General features: G+C 41.5%; 2 protein-coding genes across 2 annotated transcripts in view; one reads left to right on the forward strand and one right to left on the reverse strand.

The window, feature by feature from the left end:
* mcf2l2 (MCF.2 cell line derived transforming sequence-like 2) overlaps positions 1–18,874 on the forward strand; it is a gene marked incomplete at its 5' end in the record, with an annotated part of 138,962 nt that overhangs the window by 81,626 nt on the left and 38,462 nt on the right. Inside the window, 6 exons of the mRNA XM_084164037.1 lie at positions 567–758; positions 860–1,046; positions 1,438–1,544; positions 2,157–2,245; positions 15,651–15,717; positions 16,128–16,243. Of these exons, the coding sequence (XP_084020163.1) occupies positions 567–758; positions 860–1,046; positions 1,438–1,544; positions 2,157–2,245; positions 15,651–15,717; positions 16,128–16,243 (758 nt within the window). The remainder of the gene's footprint in view (positions 1–566; positions 759–859; positions 1,047–1,437; positions 1,545–2,156; positions 2,246–15,650; positions 15,718–16,127; positions 16,244–18,874) is intronic.
* LOC311131189 (lactosylceramide 1,3-N-acetyl-beta-D-glucosaminyltransferase A-like) lies at positions 6,681–7,799 on the reverse strand (the record flags this gene model as incomplete). Its single annotated transcript, XM_084164038.1, has 1 exon — positions 6,681–7,799. One exon carries the CDS (start codon positions 7,797–7,799, stop codon positions 6,681–6,683), a length of 1,119 nt encoding a protein of 372 aa, XP_084020164.1.

An 18,874-nucleotide genomic window follows, 5' to 3' on the forward strand; every position in this document is an offset into this window, starting at 1 on the left:
AACAGGTGTATATATACTGAGATCATGTGACAGATCATGTGACACTGCACACAGGTGGACTTTATTTAACTAATTATGTGACTTCTGAAGGTAATTGGTTGCACCAGATCTTATTTAGGGGCTTCATAGCAAAGGGAGTGAATACATATGCACGCACCACTTTTTCGTTATTTATTTCATTTCACTTTACCAATTTTGACTATTTTGTGTATGTCCATTACATGAAATCCAAATATAAATCCATTTAAATTACAGGTTGTAATGCAACAAAATAGGAAAAACGCCAAGGGGGATGGATACTTTTGCAAGGCACTGTATATGAACTAACAGGTTATAGAGCAAACAACGCAATTATCACAACACGTAGGTTGTAATGATGCTTTTCTTTCCTGGCCTGGCTTCCCCAGTGATTTTACTCACGCGCCGCTACTGCAAACGCTATGTATAGTTGTTCAACAGAGATAGTGCCATGCCAATGAGCCTAGATATATACTACTGATATGGAGCCTCGACAGTACATACTGTAGTTATTGTTTATTCATCCATGTGTTCTCTGGTGGTTGCAGGTGAACCAGTGGTGTGAGTCGGGGGTGTACCTGCTGGCCTCTCAGGCAGTGGACAAGTGCCAGTCCCAGGATGGGGCTGAGGCAGCGCTGCAGGACATTGAGAAGTTCCTGGAGATGGCCAAGGAGAACCAACTGAGTGACCTCAAGAACATCCACAACCAGTATGAGCTAGTCCTCAATGCTGAAGTCAAGGTATGTGCAGTGCTCCCTTAACTCACTCATGGAATGAGTTGTCAGCCTACTGATGAACAATTGTTCTATTTGTTGACCCCTTCTGTTGTGCTTTCCCTCAGGCCAATGTAAAGAAGGCTCTTAAGAGGCTGGACGATGTACAGGAGATGTTTGAGAAGAGACAGGTCAGTCTGAAGAAGCTGTCGGCCAAACAGACCCGGCCCGTCCAGCCTGTGGCACCCCGGCCTGAGTCCTCTCCCAATCGCCCCGCGCTTCCCAAAACACCCAGGACCACCGGCCCTGCCCCTGGTAAGTCTCCCCACGTTGACCTAACCACAAACTTTACCTGCCCTCAATACAAGACCATTGATGTAGAGCCTATTCATTGCTATTCAATCTGAAAGATAGTCTATATACTTTACTTGCCAGGAAGCAGTAATTTTCTAGTTTTAGACAAAGCATATGTTTAAAACCTTATATCCTGAGACCTTAGCCTTGTAAAGGAAGTCTATTGTATTCACTGTGGAACTTTACCTACGACAGGAAGAGTACATGGCTTTGCATTCTTCCACACAGAGAGAATGGAAAAAATACCTAATGTATGTTTCAACCAGGATCCCTAGATGTCTCTATGCCTTTATTTCAAAGATTCTGCTTTTAATTTTTATTTTTCCAATCCCTGTTCTGTAACCATTTCCAGCACTCAGTCGAAGGACCTCAGAGAACTCCAGTGCCACAAAGCAGCCCACAGAGGCTGAGCTCGCCAAAAAGAAAAATTTAAGTCGCAAGGTCAAAGGGAGCCTGAAGGTAAGATCTGAGGATCTATAGACAATTGAACCTGATTGGTTCAACCTCATCTACTACAACAACGAGAACCATCTGTCTTTTTTCTGTTGGCTAGCAAATGGTCCTTTTTTATGACAGTGTTCTGCCAATATGGTTATTTTATAGTTTATTAGAACAGAACTCTTGGTCAATGGGAGTCTGGGAGAGAAAGTCACTGGGGTGTCCAATTTCACTATCTTCTGTTTCCTGCCTTTCCCCAGCTGAACCTAGAGCCCTAGTTAAAATCAATTATCCACCTTTTGCCCTGAGAACATCATGTCTGTCTGATGAATATCAATAATGTGCCATACTAGTCATGCATGATAAGCATCTCATCTTATCTAACACCATTTACATTTTAGTCATTTAGCAGATGCTCTTATCCAGAGCAACTTACAGGAGCAATTAGGGTTAAGTGCCTTGCTCAAGGGCACATCGACCAATTTTTCACGTAGTTGGCTCGGGGATTCGAACCAACAATCTTTCGGTTACTGGCCCAATGCTCTTTGACCAGGAGGGTGATATTTGAAAGGCAATAGGGGCCTCCAAGGTATATGTGTGTGACCCTTCCTCCACCTGTATTTCTGTCCCCAGATTGAGGTAATGCATGAGGCAAGTCAGGGAGGCTCCAGCCACATCCTGGTGACGAACGAGACAGAGGAGAGTCTTTCAACCAGGCGGAGGTAAATTGATATTTTCTATTTTCTACCCTTCTACAATACGTAAAGTAAAATGAAATTCCTGAGAAAGAGAACCATCTTTTCTTTCTCTTTCTCTCTGCTCTCCATAAAAGTTGATACAGAGCAACTGCTGTATATACTCAAAGTTGCTAATTATATGGTTTAATGATGTCAAAATCTACAATGGACAACTATTTCCTCAGTAACTGAGGAGAATCTGTCGCACACCCAACTGTAGCTGAGGTGCAGGAGATGAAGAGCCACATATAGTGCATTCGGAAAGTATTCAGACCGCTTTTTCCACATTTTGTTACGTTACAGCCTTATTCTAAAATGGATTAAGTAATTTTTTTCCTCATCAATCTACACACAATAACCCATAATGACAAAGTGAAAACAGGTTTTTAGAAATGTTTGCTAATTTATTACAAATAAAAAACAGAAATACCTTATTTACAAAAGTATTCAGACCCTTTGCTATGAGACTTGAAATTGAGCTCAGGTGCATCCTGTTTCCATTGATCATCCTTGAGATGTTTCTACAACTTGATTGGAGTCCACCTGTGGTAAATTCAATTGATTGGACATGATTTGGAAAGGCACACATCTGTCTATATAAGGTCCCACAGTTGGCAGTGCATGTCAGAGCAAAAACCAAGCCATGAGATCTAAGGAATTGTCCGTAGAGCTCAGAGACAGGATTGTGTCGAGGCACAGATCTGGGGAAGGGTACCAAAACATTTCTGCAGCATTGAAGGTCCCCAAGAACACAGTGGCCTCCATCATTCTTCAATGGAAGACTTCACCTAGAGCTGGCCGCCCGGCCAAACTGAGCAATCGGTGGGGAAGGGCCTTGGTCAGGGAGGTGACCAAGAACCCAATGGTCACTCTGACAGAGCTCCAGAGTTCCTCTGTGGAGATGGGAGAACTTTCCAGAAGGACAACCATCTCTGCAGCACTCCACCAATCAGGCCTTTATGGTAGAGTGGCCAAACGGAAGCCACTCCTCAGGAAAAGGCACATGACATCCCGCTTGGAGTTTGCCAAAAGGCACCTAAAGACTCTCAGACCATGAGAAACAAGATTCTCTGGTCTGATGAAACCAAGATTGAACTCTTTGGCCTGAATGCCAAGCGTCACGTCTGGAGGAAACCTGGCACCATTCCTACGGTGAATCATGGCGGTGGCAGCATTATGCTGTGGGGATGTTTTTCAGTGGCAGGGACTGGGAGACTAGTCAGGATCGAGGCAAAGATGAACGGAGCAAAGTACAGAGAGATCTTTGATGAAAACCTGCTCCAGAGCGCTCAGGACCTCAGACTGGGGCAAAGGTTCACCTTCCAACAGGACCACGACCGTAAGCACACAGCCAAGACAACGCAGGAGTGGCTTCAGGACAAATCTCTGAATGTCCTTGAATGGCCCAGCCATAGCCCGGACTTGAACCCGATTGAACATCTCTGGAGAGACCTGAAAATAGCTGTGCCGCAACGCTCCCCATCCAACCTGATAGTGCTTGAGAGGATCTGCAGAGAAGAATGGGAGAAACTCCCCAAATACAGGTGTGCCAAGCTTGTAGCGTCATACCCAAGAAGACTCGAGGCTGTATTCGCTGCCAAAGGTGCTTCAACAAAGTACTGAGTAAAGGGTCTGAATACTTATGTAAATGTGATATTTCTGTTTTTTATTTTTTTTATACATTTGCAAAAATGTCTAAAAACCAGTTTTTGCTTTGTCATTATGGTGTATTGTGCGTAGATTGATGAGGGGAATAAAAAAAAATCAATTTACCATAAGGCTGTAACCTAACAAAATGTGGAAAAAGTCAAGTGGTCTGAATACTTTCGGAAGGCACTGTATATTAAAATCTACTTTTTTTCCGCTTGGGTAGGCCCACCCACTTGGGAGCCAGTCCCACCCACTGGGGAGTCAGGCCCAGCCAATCAGAATGAGTTTTTCCCCACAAAAGGGCTTTATTACAGATAGAAATACTATTCAGTTTCATCAGCTGACTGGGTGGCTGGTCTCAGACGATCCCACATGTAAAGAAGCCGGATGTGGAGGTCCTGGGCTGGCGTGGTTACACGTGGTCTGCAGTTGTGAGGCCGGTTGGACATATTGCCAAATTCTCTAAAACGACATTGGAGGCGGTTTATGGTAGAGAAATTAACATTCAATTATCTGAGAACAGTTCTGGTGGACTTTCTTGCAGTCAGCATGCCAATTGCATGCTCCCTCAAAACTTGAGACATCTGTGGCATTGTGTTGTAAGACAAAACGACATATTTTAGAGTGCTGTTTTATTGTCCCCAGCACAAGGTGCACCTGTGTAATGATCATGCTGTTAAATCAGCTTCTTGATATGCCACACCTGTCAGGTGGATGGATTTTTTTGACAAAAGGAGAAATGCTCTTCAACAGGGATGTAAACAGATTTGGGCACAACATTTGAGAGAAATAAGCTTTTTTTGCGTATGGAAAATGTTGGGGATCTTTCATTTCAGCTCATGAAACATTGGACCAACACTTTACATGTTGCGTTTACATTTTTGTTCAGTATAGTAAGGGGGTATCGGGTTAAAGAACCGTCACAAAATACAAGAACCACATAGCCAGGGATCGTGAAAATCAGATTGAAACATGACCCTCAAAATCATCATTAAGCCCTGCTGGATGTAAAGTGCCCAGTGTATGAATCCAAAAAAAGTTCCCTTTGGCACAACTTTTTTCTCCTCTGGGTGAAAGTACATTTCCTTAACCATTAGCTTGTGTTAAGGCACTTTGAGAGAGGTCACAGACAGAAAGTGACAATTGAAAGGAGAGGTTAGGAGAGAATAGCACACACAGTACAGCTGACTGAAGAGAGGGTTTGTAGAGATGATGAAGAGAGACATTTAAGGCAGAGCCTCCCAGCTGACTGTTAGCACCAGGTGACCACACACCTGCTGTGTGGAATGTCTCTGCTCTAATTTCAGCCTGCACACTGCCTCCTGATTTGGAGAATACTCCGAATTGTATTCAGAATTTCTTTACTGTAACTGTTAGGGGTTTGTTGGATTGTACTGCCTATTGCATGCGTACAAACTCGGACTCATCTGACACAGGATGTGAATGATATTTGCATTCCCCTCCTCTGATAAGAACAGGCATCACAGTTGGTGATGTGTATTTGCATAAGATTTAAATGAAACATATAGAAGCTACTGTACATACTGTATATCACTTGATATGCTAAAATGTCCCGTAACAGTTCTGGGTATTTTTGCACAAAGGGGCTTTTGTGTACACAAGAGATTTTAAAAACACATGAACAGCAACATACTGGTTAATTTTGATTTCCCATCACTGCAGCATCTATTTGAGCATAAAGTAGTACCAGATAAAACCGTAATAAGTAAATTAATTCCATATATGGTTGCGAGATTTTTCCCATCCCACAGTGGATTTCGGCACATTCTGCATTTTTCATTCAACCACAGTGGAGAACCGCTGGTTATTTGCCCTAAGTCCCTGAGGCATGGTACTGTAGGCTAGGGCCCCTAGAGAGCCATACTGAATCCAAATCTAAATAGTAGAGATCATGTGTTAAAGACCCTCACAAACAGTGTGAAGTGTTTGAAGGTGGGGTTAGTTAGCTTAGAGAGAAGTTAGCTTCACTCCTCCCTCCGGTGCCAGTGAATTCCTGTCTGCAGAGTCACTAAATACTGTATGTTGCCTTTTTGGGGGGCCAAGATAAGATGGGAGAGATGGGGGAGCAGAGTTCATATGGAATGATTTAGTGAGCAGGATGTGGTTTGAAGCAGATTGTTTTGGGAAATGTCAGTGTCTGCTCCTGGTTTGCAGCCTGACATTTTAGGAGAAGTGAAACCGGGGAATGGGGGAAGAAATGGAGTTAGCTCTATAGAGAGAAGAGGGATTATAATATGAGTATGATACAGATTTTTTAAAACATTTTTAGTCATTTAGCAGACACTCTTATCCATAGCGACTTACAGGAGCAATTAGGGTTAAGTGCCTTGCTCAAGGGCACAGACAGATTTTTCACCTAGTCGGCTCGGGGATTAGCGACCTTTTGGTTACTGTCACAATGCTCTTAACCACTAAGCTTCCTGCCACCCCGAGCAATAGTAAACTGAATAAAAACATTGTCTGCTAGCAGAATTTCCTCTTGAAACTGTGAGGTAATTCATTTGAGGGATTTTTCCTTTTGACTTCCTGACTGCAGCCAAGAAGAGTAGCTCTGTAACAGTCTGTTTACCATCACACAATTAGCTAAACCACAAAGTACAACTGCAGTATCCATCAAGCCAAGGCAGGTGTGGTGAATATATGCTCAAGAACATGGCTTTGGTCTTTTTTTTGAAAATGATACCAGCTGCAGACACTGAAATATAAATGAAAAAGACTGCAGTGACATTATGTGCAGCCTAACAGTACACTATGAAAAGGCCGCCTTGCATGGGTAGGTATTTAAATAGTAAGGTTTACAGAGGAGCATAACTTTTACTGCTGTGCAGTACAGCTTTCCCACCTGGCCAGAGGAAATGTCATGAATCTGTGGGTCCGTAGCTGCCTTCCACAGGTACCGGACGTCTGCCACATGTCCGTGAGAGGTGATCATCTTATCATAGATGCAGGGGTGATAGGGGGCCTTCCCTTCCCCTGAAAAGTAAACATGTTCCTGGGGAGACACCCCCATGGCGTTGGCACAGATGCCCAAGAACACATCGTCAATGTACAGCGAGGCGTTGAGGAACAGTGTGGCCTGGTAGATTTTGGCAGCCACGTCTCCTGAGACAACGTACCCTGCCCCCGCTGTGTAGTCTGGGTAGGAGGGCCACTGGTACATCTCATAAGGCACGTGGTACTTGCTGTCCTTCTGGCGGATAGGGGGGGCTCCCCTGTGCACGTGGCCCACCCAGAGGTCCCGGGCCCCCTGCCGGATCAGGCCCTGCAAGTAGTGCACCAGGTTGGGCATGTGGACAAAGACGTCGTCGTCGGCTGACATGAGGAAGCGTGCTTTGCTGCAGTAAGTGTGGCTCCAGCGGAACTGCAGCAGCAGTTTGATGGTGAGGTTGTGAAAGGTGTCCACAAAGTCCTGCTGGACCAGGTCCCCGTAGACCAGGTCCTCCCCCAGCAGCCCTCTCTGCACACTGCCCCTCTGCTGGGGGTTGGGGTGGACTCCTAGGGCAAACACCACCCTCACAGTGGCCCCCAGCTCCCTCTGGATGTAGATCTCATTCCCCCAGGTGGCCCGGATGGCCTGCCTCCTCTCCAGGTTCTCTGGGGAAGATTTGACAAACAGCAGCAGCAGCACTTCATTGCAGTCACACTTGTCATGGTGGTTGATGAGGTACAGGAAGTTGTTCAGGTTCTCCGACTCCTGCTGGCTGATGCCAAAGCTCTTGTTGATGAAGTCGTAGCTGTTGACCAAGTAGCGGCTCACCACATGGTGGTCCAGCTGCTCCCAGCACACCATCAACACGGACAGGACAATACACGTCGTCACCAGCTGCACACATTGACATCTTCTGATCCTTCTGAAATTCATAAACATTCTGCGATCTTTCCTGCCCTCGCCACCTCTTAGGTAGTTGCCTTTGAGAGGTTTCTACTTTCAAAATTATTCAAAATTATTTGGGAGTTCCTGAGTTCCATCACATTGACCCAACTGGAGACATGGGCTTCTTAGAGAAATGTTCAAGTTCAATTTAATCTCCTCCGCTCTCTACTGTGACTGTATTGTTGAGACAATTATGTCTCGAGTCATCACTGTTTTGCTACCAGTGTCCACACAGTCTGGTCAAAGAGTGATCCACATCATACGATCTGAAAAGAGAAAGACAGAAATGTGAACAATTGGTTAAACCCGTGTTTGGACTTTTGAAGTTATTCCAATGGTGCTAAAGTGCGAACTCCGCCGGGCTACTTAAATAAAGTGTGCCCGCCTGTTCTGTTCTACTTGGAGCAAGGCATCCATCCTCATGTCCCCAAGTTAGACTAGCCAAACAACAATGTTTCAACTAGTTACCACAGCCACAAAGTCAAAATGGTCTATATCGTACAAATTCATGAAAAATGTTTTTGCTTTTTGGTCTTAAAGGTTAGTCATAAGGTTAACAGTGTGGTTAATGTTAGGTTTAAAATCACATTTTAAGAAGATAAATTGTTAAAATAGGCATGGTTTATGACTTTGTGGCTGTGGGAACTAGTGACAACCAAACAACCGTGGGTCGAATAATCGCATTTAGTCCACAAAGCGTGGACAGTACAAATTCAATATTGATTGTAGGTCTATGAATACAGACTGGTATTTCAATCAGCCTACTCATCGGAGTGAAAGAACAACAAGGCTGAAAATGAAATTATAACTCTTCTCATATTTCAATGATTCCAAACAAAAGAAGGAAAGCTGTAAAAACGCGTATTCTCAGAGCTCCCTACAAAAGAGAAGCGTCATGGCTCGCAATTGAATTCGCGACCAATTGGTGTAGCTAAGGTCAGCCTACATGTTTACCAATGCATTTTCATCTTACCTTTTCAAACTGATTTTATAAGCCTACAGTGCATGCAAGGCTCGAGGACATTGCTGAGGGAAATTATTGAATCATTCCTCCTAACCTTTATTTGTTTTCTGACTGTTGTTTCGCAGCCTACAAATGTTTCAGTATAAACAGATTATATGAAATGCCTTGACGTAGTCCACTGGGCACACCACGTCATTTAAACGTGGAAATGTGGATAATACTTGGTTGAGACGTTGATCAATGAGATTTCAAACTGTATTCACCCACTCGAAAAGATAGCCAGAAGTTTGTTGAATTACCAATGTGTTATCACTATGCTTTCAATCATATAAAAGCATAACCAAACCAAACAATGATGTCAGATTTTTGGTTTAGTTGTCATCTAAATGTGTTATCGCTGCACTTTCAACCATTTAAAAATTCAACAAAGTTCAAATGGGAATAAAATGTCAGATATTTTTTATTTATACAACAACGTAATGTGTTCTCACTGTGCTTCATCTAATAGCACAACCAAATGACCTGGATTGTAGTTGAGATTACATTAAAAGTACATATTGCAAGTGATCAATGCTGTTCGAGATTCTGCACAGATTATTATAGCAATTGGGAAGATCTCCACAGACCTGCAACCTTTGCATGCTACTGTATCTTGAACATGCACACTTTCTATTACATAAGAAGGCATTTATAGTTACAGTAACCTCAATGTGGCTATGGATGTGTTACTCATTTTAAGGTTGAATAAATACTGTTACATTAGTTTGTAAGATAGCCTTAACTTAACTTAGGCTATTTACTGTATTACAAAAGTAATATTGAATTGTGTTTGGTTTTCAATGCAACCAAATATCAACATTTGAAGGAGATGTCTATTTTGGACCACTGACTTTAATTTCAGTCTACAAATTAATAATTGATATGTTGGATTCACGTGTCCATCTCAACCAAAAATCGAAATTAAAGATTAGGACTAAATCAAATCCAACTTTATTTAAAGTGCATTTAATGTTTGATTTAATTTAGTCCTATTTATTATCTTATATTTTTGGTTGCGATGGAGATGTGAATCCAACATATCAATTAATAATTTGTAGACAAAATGGAATTAAAGCCAGACTAAGTCAGTGGCACAGATGGAACGATCCAAGCAGAAGATACATCTGGTCATATTTGGTTGCATTGACAACCAAACACAATTCAATATTCAGTTTGTCAACAAATGTATAATTGATATGTTGGATTCACATCACATATTTTAAGGTTTGTCTATGTTGAAAATGGGTTACCATGATGACACAATCCTGTGGTTAAAATGTCACCCTGAAAACAACATTTTACATTGATGACTTGTCGGTTGATGACATGTAATCCAAGTAGATTTCACGTCACACAATACGTTGACACATTACGTTGAAACAACGTTGATTCAACCACATTGTGCCCAGTGGGAGGCTATTAGTGTTGGTCTGTTTGCTGGAGTAAAGTTACAAGTAGGCCTATTACCTACAAGTGTTTTTCAGCATACAGGAAACCTGTGGACTATTGATGATATCCTATGGCACAGAGGTCGTAGTGAGTAACTTCCACAGAAGAATTAGGCAGCAATGGAGATCAGGGCAGGGCAGATTTGTTTCATACAATTTTCACTAATTTGATTTGAGTACAGAAATGATCTGTTCTTTTTCAGTGCTTACATCCATCCCTGTGTGCTCTATCTATCTATTCAATGATGATGGCCAATTCACTGTGTTCATCCATCAGAGTCAAACCTCTGTGTTTGTTCACAGTGTGAAGTATCTTAAAGGGATAGTTTCGGATTTTGGTAATGCAGCCCTTTATTTACTTCCCTAGAGTCAGATGAACTTGTTGATACCATTTTTATGTCTCTGCGTCCAGTATGAAGGAAGCTAGCATTAGCGCAAAGACGGGAAGTCTTCGGGTACAGCTAGTATGCTAGTTAGCATTGGCTCGCAAACTACCTCTAACTTCCTTTATACTAGACACAGAGACATAAAAATGGTATTCACAAGTTAATTTGACTCTAGGGAAGTAGATAAAAGGCTTCATTGCCAAAAACCCTCTCAACCATATAGCTGTAGTTGCCGTAACTTTTGTGAATGAATGCAAAAGCCAACCCAGCGCAAAGTTCAGTAATGGAGGGGCATTAAACCAACAGAGCCCATGGAATTGCTGAAGTCTGTACAAAACAGTCACCATGACAAAAAGATATCCTTACAGCAGCAGATTTAGGCAAACGAGTGGCTCACAACAATGAGCTGCCCTGACAGCATGCATCATCATTCTAGTGGAGACCGGGGCTAAATATAACACTTTTTGCCTTTTGCTTATTTATGAAAAGATTGTTTGAGTTAGATTAATAATATTTTGTAACTGTGGTCTTTTCTCAATTATACTGAACAAAAATATAAAACGCAACATGTAAAGTGTTGGTCCCATGTTTCATGAGCTGAAATAAAAGATCCCAGAAATGTTCCATATGCACAAAAAGCTTATTTATCTCAAATTGTGTGCACATCTGCCCAGTCATGTGAAATCCATAGATTAATGAATTTATTTAAATTACCTGATTTCCTTATATGAACTATAACTCAGTAAAATTGTTGAAATTGTTGCATTTATATTTTTGTTCAGTATAGATTTGCTAAACTCCTGCGTCCTCTCTCCTCTGTCCTCTCTGGCCTCCTTTTGAAAACGGTCAAAGGTAATCGAGGAAAGTGGAAGAAATATGTATGAAATGACTCGTTCTCCAATCGCACGTCATCAGGCAAATTACATTTACAGGCTGGAATCCCAAAATAAATGTATAATGTGATAAAAAAACAAATGTAGTTAGTTGTGCAATAAATTTGATAGCTAAAATTAATAGGTAGCATATCGTTTTAAAATGTTTGCATGCTTTTGTTCTTCGAGAAAACAATAGCTGATTCAAAGGGGTTGTGGCATATTTAAAGTCTTTCACGAAGGGATACGCTTGTGCTTCCTCGCCAAAAGGAGGTTATCGAGGAGGGGGGACCATTTTCCGTTTGCCTACTGTCGAATTGACACACTCCTCAACCACTGTTTCCGGGTCACGGAGGAGAGCGAACGGAGGACGGACAATTTACTTTTGACCAAACAAGGAAAATCCCTGTAACTACGTTTCTAAGACATACTGGTCATATACAATTTAACCGAGAGTGGCGGAAGTGAAATGTTACAATTGCAGGGTTAAACGTAACACTGGGCGCTTTTGAGGGGATCACCTTTGCCAAGAAGTTGACCATCGTTGGTCACCACCTTTCAAAGTGTGTTGAATTAGGGGGATAAAAATTGTCTGACTTGCGCATACATGTCGGAAAATTTGATTAAAAAAATTATGTGATCAAAGGTCATTAAGTTTTGACTGCAAGTTTCTGCAGTTGCTCTTCCCCAACTTCATCCTGCAGCCATCGCCTGCATTGTGGAAGGCTCTATTGTCAACCAATCATCATTTAGCAGACACTCTTATCCAGAGCGACTTACAAATTGGGAACAAACTTTGCCGCAATCCATGTATACAGTGGATATGCACAAATTAATGTGATATTTGAGGCTGTCACCAATTGATTGTACACACATTATGAGTTTGTGAGCGTATGGTATGGGGGTTGGAGACACGTTTAATTATTTTAGAAACAATGGAAACATGTTGGAAACATGTCGCACTGAGCCTTGCTGTTGAAAACCACATCAGTGTCCACTTTTGGCTGTCGCAGATGCACCTCCCCCGACTTCACTCCTGACTCCTCGTTTACAGTTGCCTTACCATGCCAACGAGCCCACCATCTTCAAAGGTAAAAATGAGGGGTAATTGAAAAATTTATATGATTTGAAACTGATATATGGATGAAAATACAAGTAACTGACAAAAAAATATTATTTGACCTTTTAGGCATTTCACAATGACCAAAGACGGTGCAGCCAAAATTAATATATGTTATATAAGATACTTTTAGCATTCAAAAGTATGAATTTGACTTTTACACTTTTTTAAGGTATTATCTTAGTTGTACTGGGAAACTTGATGTAAAGGTTTTATATCATTATTCTATATCATTATGTGAATGTGTCTAAATACCATATACAATACCATAGAATGTAGGCAAGGGGTCAATTGTAACACATTTGACCCCCCCCCCCCCCCCTTACTAATTTGAGTAATCTCTGAGAAAATAGAACAATTATTGTCATCAACTATACAAATTAAAATACCTCTTCTTACTGATAAAAATGATATGGTTAGACACAGTGAGGTCCCGAAATTGACACCATTGATAAAGATGAGCAATAATGACTGTATAAAATAGATAATTCAAATACTGAGCTATATTTATTGTATGCTCATAATAACGAGGACATTTTATTATTTTATACTAATACAATTGCTCAGAGAAAGAGATTTTGTTTAACAAGTAATACTTTGTTTTCTCAAAAAGGTAGGGGTCAAAATTATTGACACCCCTAAAGATTTTTATAAAGAAAGTAGTCAAAAGTTTAGTATTTGGTCCCATATTCCTAGCGGGCAATGATTACATCAAGATTGTGAATCTACAAAGTTCTAGGATGCATTTACAGTTCATTTTTCTTGTGTTTCAGATTATTTTGTGCCCATGATTACAGGTAATCCTGAATGAATTGTGAATAATGATGATTGAGTAAGTTACAGAGGGTCAAAGATCATACCCCCAAGACATGCTAACCAACCTTGTTATTAGTAATGGTGAGAGGTTAGCATGTCTTGGGGGTTTGATCTTTGACCCTCTGTAACTTTCTCACTCATCATTATTGGCGATTCATTTAGGATTATCTGTAATCATGGTAGCATCCACATTAATGTAGAAGTGTTTAGAAACATATTATATTCTTATTTATAATAAAAGTGACTCCAAAATGACACAATACATTATTTACCATTAATTTCTATTGGGCACAAAGTAATCTGAAATACAACCAAAACTAACTGCAAATGCATCCACTTCATTTCTATATCATTTTTGAGTACAACAAATTATTGAATTCTGTTAGATTTCCTGTGTCTATTGTTTAAAACCTACCAAGAGAGGTTAGGTTCCAATTCCGTTAGTTGACATCAGGCTAACTGTAAAAGCAGTGTGAACTTTTGCTTTGAGCACCTTAAGGTATTATAAGCCTCCTGTAGCTCAGTTGGTAGAGCATGGCGCTTGCAACGCCAGGGTTGTGGGTTCGATTCCCATGGGGGGCCAGTATGAAAAATGTATGCACTCACTAACTGTAAGTCACTCTGGATAAGAGCGTCTGCTAAATGACTAAAATGTAAAATGTAAAATTATAAACAGTCTTTCAGCTAGAGCATACAACCCCCCCCCACCTCCCTCTCCCTGATCACTTACCAGCCTGTGAGAGTTCCATCCATGTGTTGCTGGGAAAAGTACAGAAAACGACTCTCCCCTGCCCCTCCTTTCCAGTTGGTGAGCGCTATCCCACTCTTTCACTCTCTTTCTCTCTCTTTCCTGTCTGTGTGTAGGGTGCGGCAGCAACAGTGTAACTGTGTAGTAACCAGGGCTGCGGCCTGAGCTTCTCTGTCTCCCCGTACGTGTGACTGTGAGAGAGTGAGAGAATGAGAGAGCAGAGTGGGACTGGTGGGGGAGGAAACTGCTGGGCTAGAGGGGAAAGCTCCTCTACTTCCTGCCTGCCTGCCTGCCTCCCTGCCTGCCTGCCTGCCTCAGCTTAGTCAGTCTATGATTTCTCTCTCTAAGTTATTATCATATCAGTGAGGCCAACCAGCAGGAGTGAAGCTGGATTCTATGCCAGAGGTTGGAATTTGTCATCTGAATTGCATCCGGTACTACATACTCTTCATAATAAAAGTGATTAAGTGTTCCTGAGGGTCACATTAGGAAAGGGATTGTAGCCATACAAAGTCAGGTATGCACAGGACAAACTGGCATTGGCAATGTGTTCTTCTAGTACATGACATGTATACATTCTTTGTTTTATATAGTTAAAGCATTGTTTTTTGGTTGGAAGGTGATATCATCTTCTTCTTGGCACACAGAGGGCTGTAGACATCTCAGCTCTTTTATGCACTAATACCTTTAGCTAGTGTTACTGTAAGCAACTTGAGGGAGAACGACCAAGTAAGTATAATTAATATAAACACTGTCCACTAGGGCGTTCAAGAAATATTATCTTACTTAGGAGCACCAATAACAGGCTAGGCACATGACTTCATGGAAAGTTTTTTCCCCCAGCGGTTCAATGAAGGCATCTCTGTCCATGATATTTATTCACACGATGCTGCCTTCCCTCCTCCAAAAATGGATATGCAAATATCCTATTGTGTTGGGACTTGGGAAGACAGTCACCTATGATATGACAGATGCCTGCCTCTGTGAGAGTGGCGGGTGCCTTTGGAGAGCTTTATTGACCTATAAAATGTGGCCATACATCAAACAGCACTCAGCGTCTCGATGGGCTCGTGATGGCACATAAAAATCAAGACCTCAGAACTCATGCACATTAAAGGGGCCATTAAAGTCTGGAAATGTTAGCTTTGCTCAAGCTCCTTGGTTTTATCACAACCTCCTCTGTTAGACCTTGTTTTTCCCCCATGTACCTCATGTCTGGGGTGCTGTGGTATCGCTAGCGGAGCATCTTTTGGGTTTGTACAATAACCGTGTTTTCCACCTCTAACTGAGTATGATCATTTGGTTGGAGAACTTTGACAAAGCATTTAGGATATGAGTGGCAGTTGGAGTCTCCAATCTGGGTTTTATTAATTTATATGCACTGACAAATACCACTAAAGGGCTTCTCTGTAATTGGTGTGTATTGACGGATACTGTATCTTTCCTCCCCAGACACATAATGAACGAGCTGATTGAAACTGAGAGGCTGTATGTCGAAGAGCTGCAGAGCATCATGGAGGTGCGTTTGTTACTTTAAATTGCTCTCTCGTGACTGAAACGCTGTCAGTTAGTGGCAATAATGTCAAGGAGACAGTAGAGAAAGCTCTCCTTTCTCTGCTAACTGCACCTAGGGAACATAAAACCCTGTTCTAATTGACTGACAGTGTAAATGTTGCATCAGGTCTGGCCATTTCAGAATACTGTATGAACTTTTGTTGAACTTCAAATGTGCTTGCTTTGTCGATTTAGATGAGTCATTAGGCTACTCAAACTGTCACTGATTTCAGTTCATGTAATGTTAATTCAAGTGTTAGGTGTAAAGCCATGTGAAGGACTGGGTTTTATTGGGTTCAGATTATCACAGAGGCGTTGGCATTGTCATAGTTTTACTTAATACTTATTAGCTTTGAATGTAATTTTCCTGTCCAGGGGTACGCTGCCGAGCTGGACAACACAGAGCTTTCCCCCCTCATCCCTGCAGCTCTGGAGAACAAGAAAGATGTGCTTTTTGGCAATCTCCCAGAAATATATGAATTTCACAACAGGTAATCACATTTACTCTATCTCTTTCTGAATTGCATTTCCATATTCAGTGAGTATACAAATGTGCCTGTGACATCAAAATAAAAAAGGATTGCCATGATCGCTATCCCCACTGCAAAATGAAAACAATCCTGAGAGAGCCATCTTCCTCTCCCAAGTCTCCCATTGCTAACAACTGCTCCGAACCTGACCCTTGTTTAACACATTCCTGTCATGCTTTCATTGGCTGCTGCAGGCACTCACATGGAACAAGTGGTTTGGGCAGTTTATTCCCCCCTTTTTTTCACTGGAAGCTCTTTATAGAACACATTGTACAGCTATGTCAACTATGAAGGATCCATATGATATGCCTCATCACCAGAGCAAGAAGTAGAAAATAAAGAAAGAAACAAACCTTGCGTTGTGATTGGCTGAGAGAGCTCCATTGACAGTGGGCACTGTATTGTCTTGGGGTCTTTGTGTTTTACGTGTGACGCCCAATGCAATAGACACCCATTTTTCTGTTAAGCCTGTCTACCCTGTGATCACTCACTCTCAGGTGGGGTTGAGTTACAGCGAGAGCCAAGGGACAAACAAAAGGTTCCACAGGGACCCATAGAGCTCCACGCCACGTGGGCATTCGATATCAAATACAAATCTAATCAAAGTTTATTGGTCGTGTACACAGTTTTGCAGTTGTTATCGCAGGTGTAGCGAAATGCTTATGTTTCTAGCTCCAACGATGCAGCAATATCTAGCAATACAATAACAATACACACATATATCAGCTTGAAAGTCTATGGCAAGATTTGAAAATGGCTGTCTAGCAATGATCAACAACCAACTTGACAGAGCTTAAAGAACTTTGAAAAGAATAATGTGCAAATATTGTACAGTCCAGGTGTGCAAAGCTCTTGGAGAATTACTGAGAAAGACTCACAGCTGTAATCACTGTCAAAGGTGATTTTAACATGTATTGACTCAGGGGTGTGAATACTTACACTACCGTTCAAAAGTTTGGGGTCACTTAGAAATGTCCTTGTTTTCCATGAAAACATACATGAAATGAGTTTGAATAGGAAAATAGCAAAATGCATAGCAAATGTAGTCATTGACAAGGTTAGAAATAATGATTTTTAATATAAATAATAATTGTGTCCTCCATTTGCAGCAATTACAGCCTTGCAGACCTTTGGCATTCTAGTTGTCAATTTGTTGAGGTAATCTGAATAGTTTTCACCCCATGCTTCCTGAAGCACCTCCCACAAGTTGGATTGGCTTGATGGGCACTTTTTACGTACCATACAGTCAAGCTGCTCCCACAACAGCTCAATAGGGTTGAGATCCGGTGACTGTGCTGGCCACTCCATTATAGACAGAATACCAGCTGACTGCTTCTTCCCTAAATAGCTCTTGCATAGTTTGGAGCTGTGCTTTGGGTCATTGTCCTGTTGTAGGAGGAAATTGGCTCCAATCAAGTGCCGTCCACATGGTATGGCATGGCGTTGCAAAATGGAGTGATAGCCTTCCTTCTTCAAGACCCCTTTTACCCTGTACAAATCTCCCACATTACCACCACCAAAGCTCCCCCAGACCATCACATTGCCTCCACCATGTTTGACAGATGGCATCAAGCACTCCTCTAGCATCTTTTCATTTGGTCTGTGTCTCACAAATGTTGTTCTTTGTGATCCGAACACCTCAAACTTCGATTCGTCTGTCTTTAACACTTTTTTCCAATCTTCCTCTGTCCAGTGTCTGTGTTCTTTTGCCCAGCATAATAATTTATTTTTTATTGGCCAGTCTGAGATATGGCTTTTTCTTTGCAACTCTGCCTAGAAGGTCAGCATCCCGGAGTCGCCTCTTCACTGTTGACGTTGAGACTGGTGTTTTGCGGGTACTATTTAATGAAGCTGCCAGTTGAGGACCTGTGAGGCGTCTGTTTCTCAAACTAGACACTCTAATGTATTTGTCCTCTTGCTCAGTTGTGCACCGGGGCCTCCCACTCCTCTTTCTATGGTTAGAGACAGTTTGCGCTGTTCTGTGAAGGGAGTAGTACACAGCGTTGTACGAGATCTTCAGTTTCTTGGCAATTTCTCGCATGGAATAGCCTTCATTTCTCAGAACAAGAATAGACTGACGAGTTTCAGAAGAAAGTTATTTGTTTCTGGCCATTTTGATCCTGTAATCGAACCCACAATTGCTGATGCTCCAGATACTCAACTAGTCTCAAGAAGGCCAGTTTTATTGCTTCTTTAATCAGCACAACAGTTTTCAGCTGTGCTAACATAATTGCAAAAGGGTTTTCTAATGATAAATTAGCCTTTTAAAATGATAAACTTGGATTAGCAAACACAACGTGCCATTGGAAAACAGGACTGATGGTTGCTGATAATGGGCCTCTGTACGCCTATGTAGATATTCCATAAAAAAATCAGCCGTTTCCAGCTACTATAGCCATTTACAACATTAACAATATTTACACTGTATTTCTGATCAATTTGATGTTATTTTAGTGGAGAAAGAAATGGCTTTTCTTTCGAAAACAAGGACATTTCTAAGTGACCCCAAACTTTTGAACAGTAGTGTATGTAAATTAGATATTTCTGTATTTTATTTTCAATAAATGTGCAAACCTTTCTAAAAACATATTT

The sequence above is a fragment of the Coregonus lavaretus genome (assembly GCF_964263955.1).
Source record: "Coregonus lavaretus genome assembly, chromosome: 6".
Lineage (NCBI taxonomy): Eukaryota > Metazoa > Chordata > Actinopteri > Salmoniformes > Salmonidae > Coregonus > Coregonus lavaretus.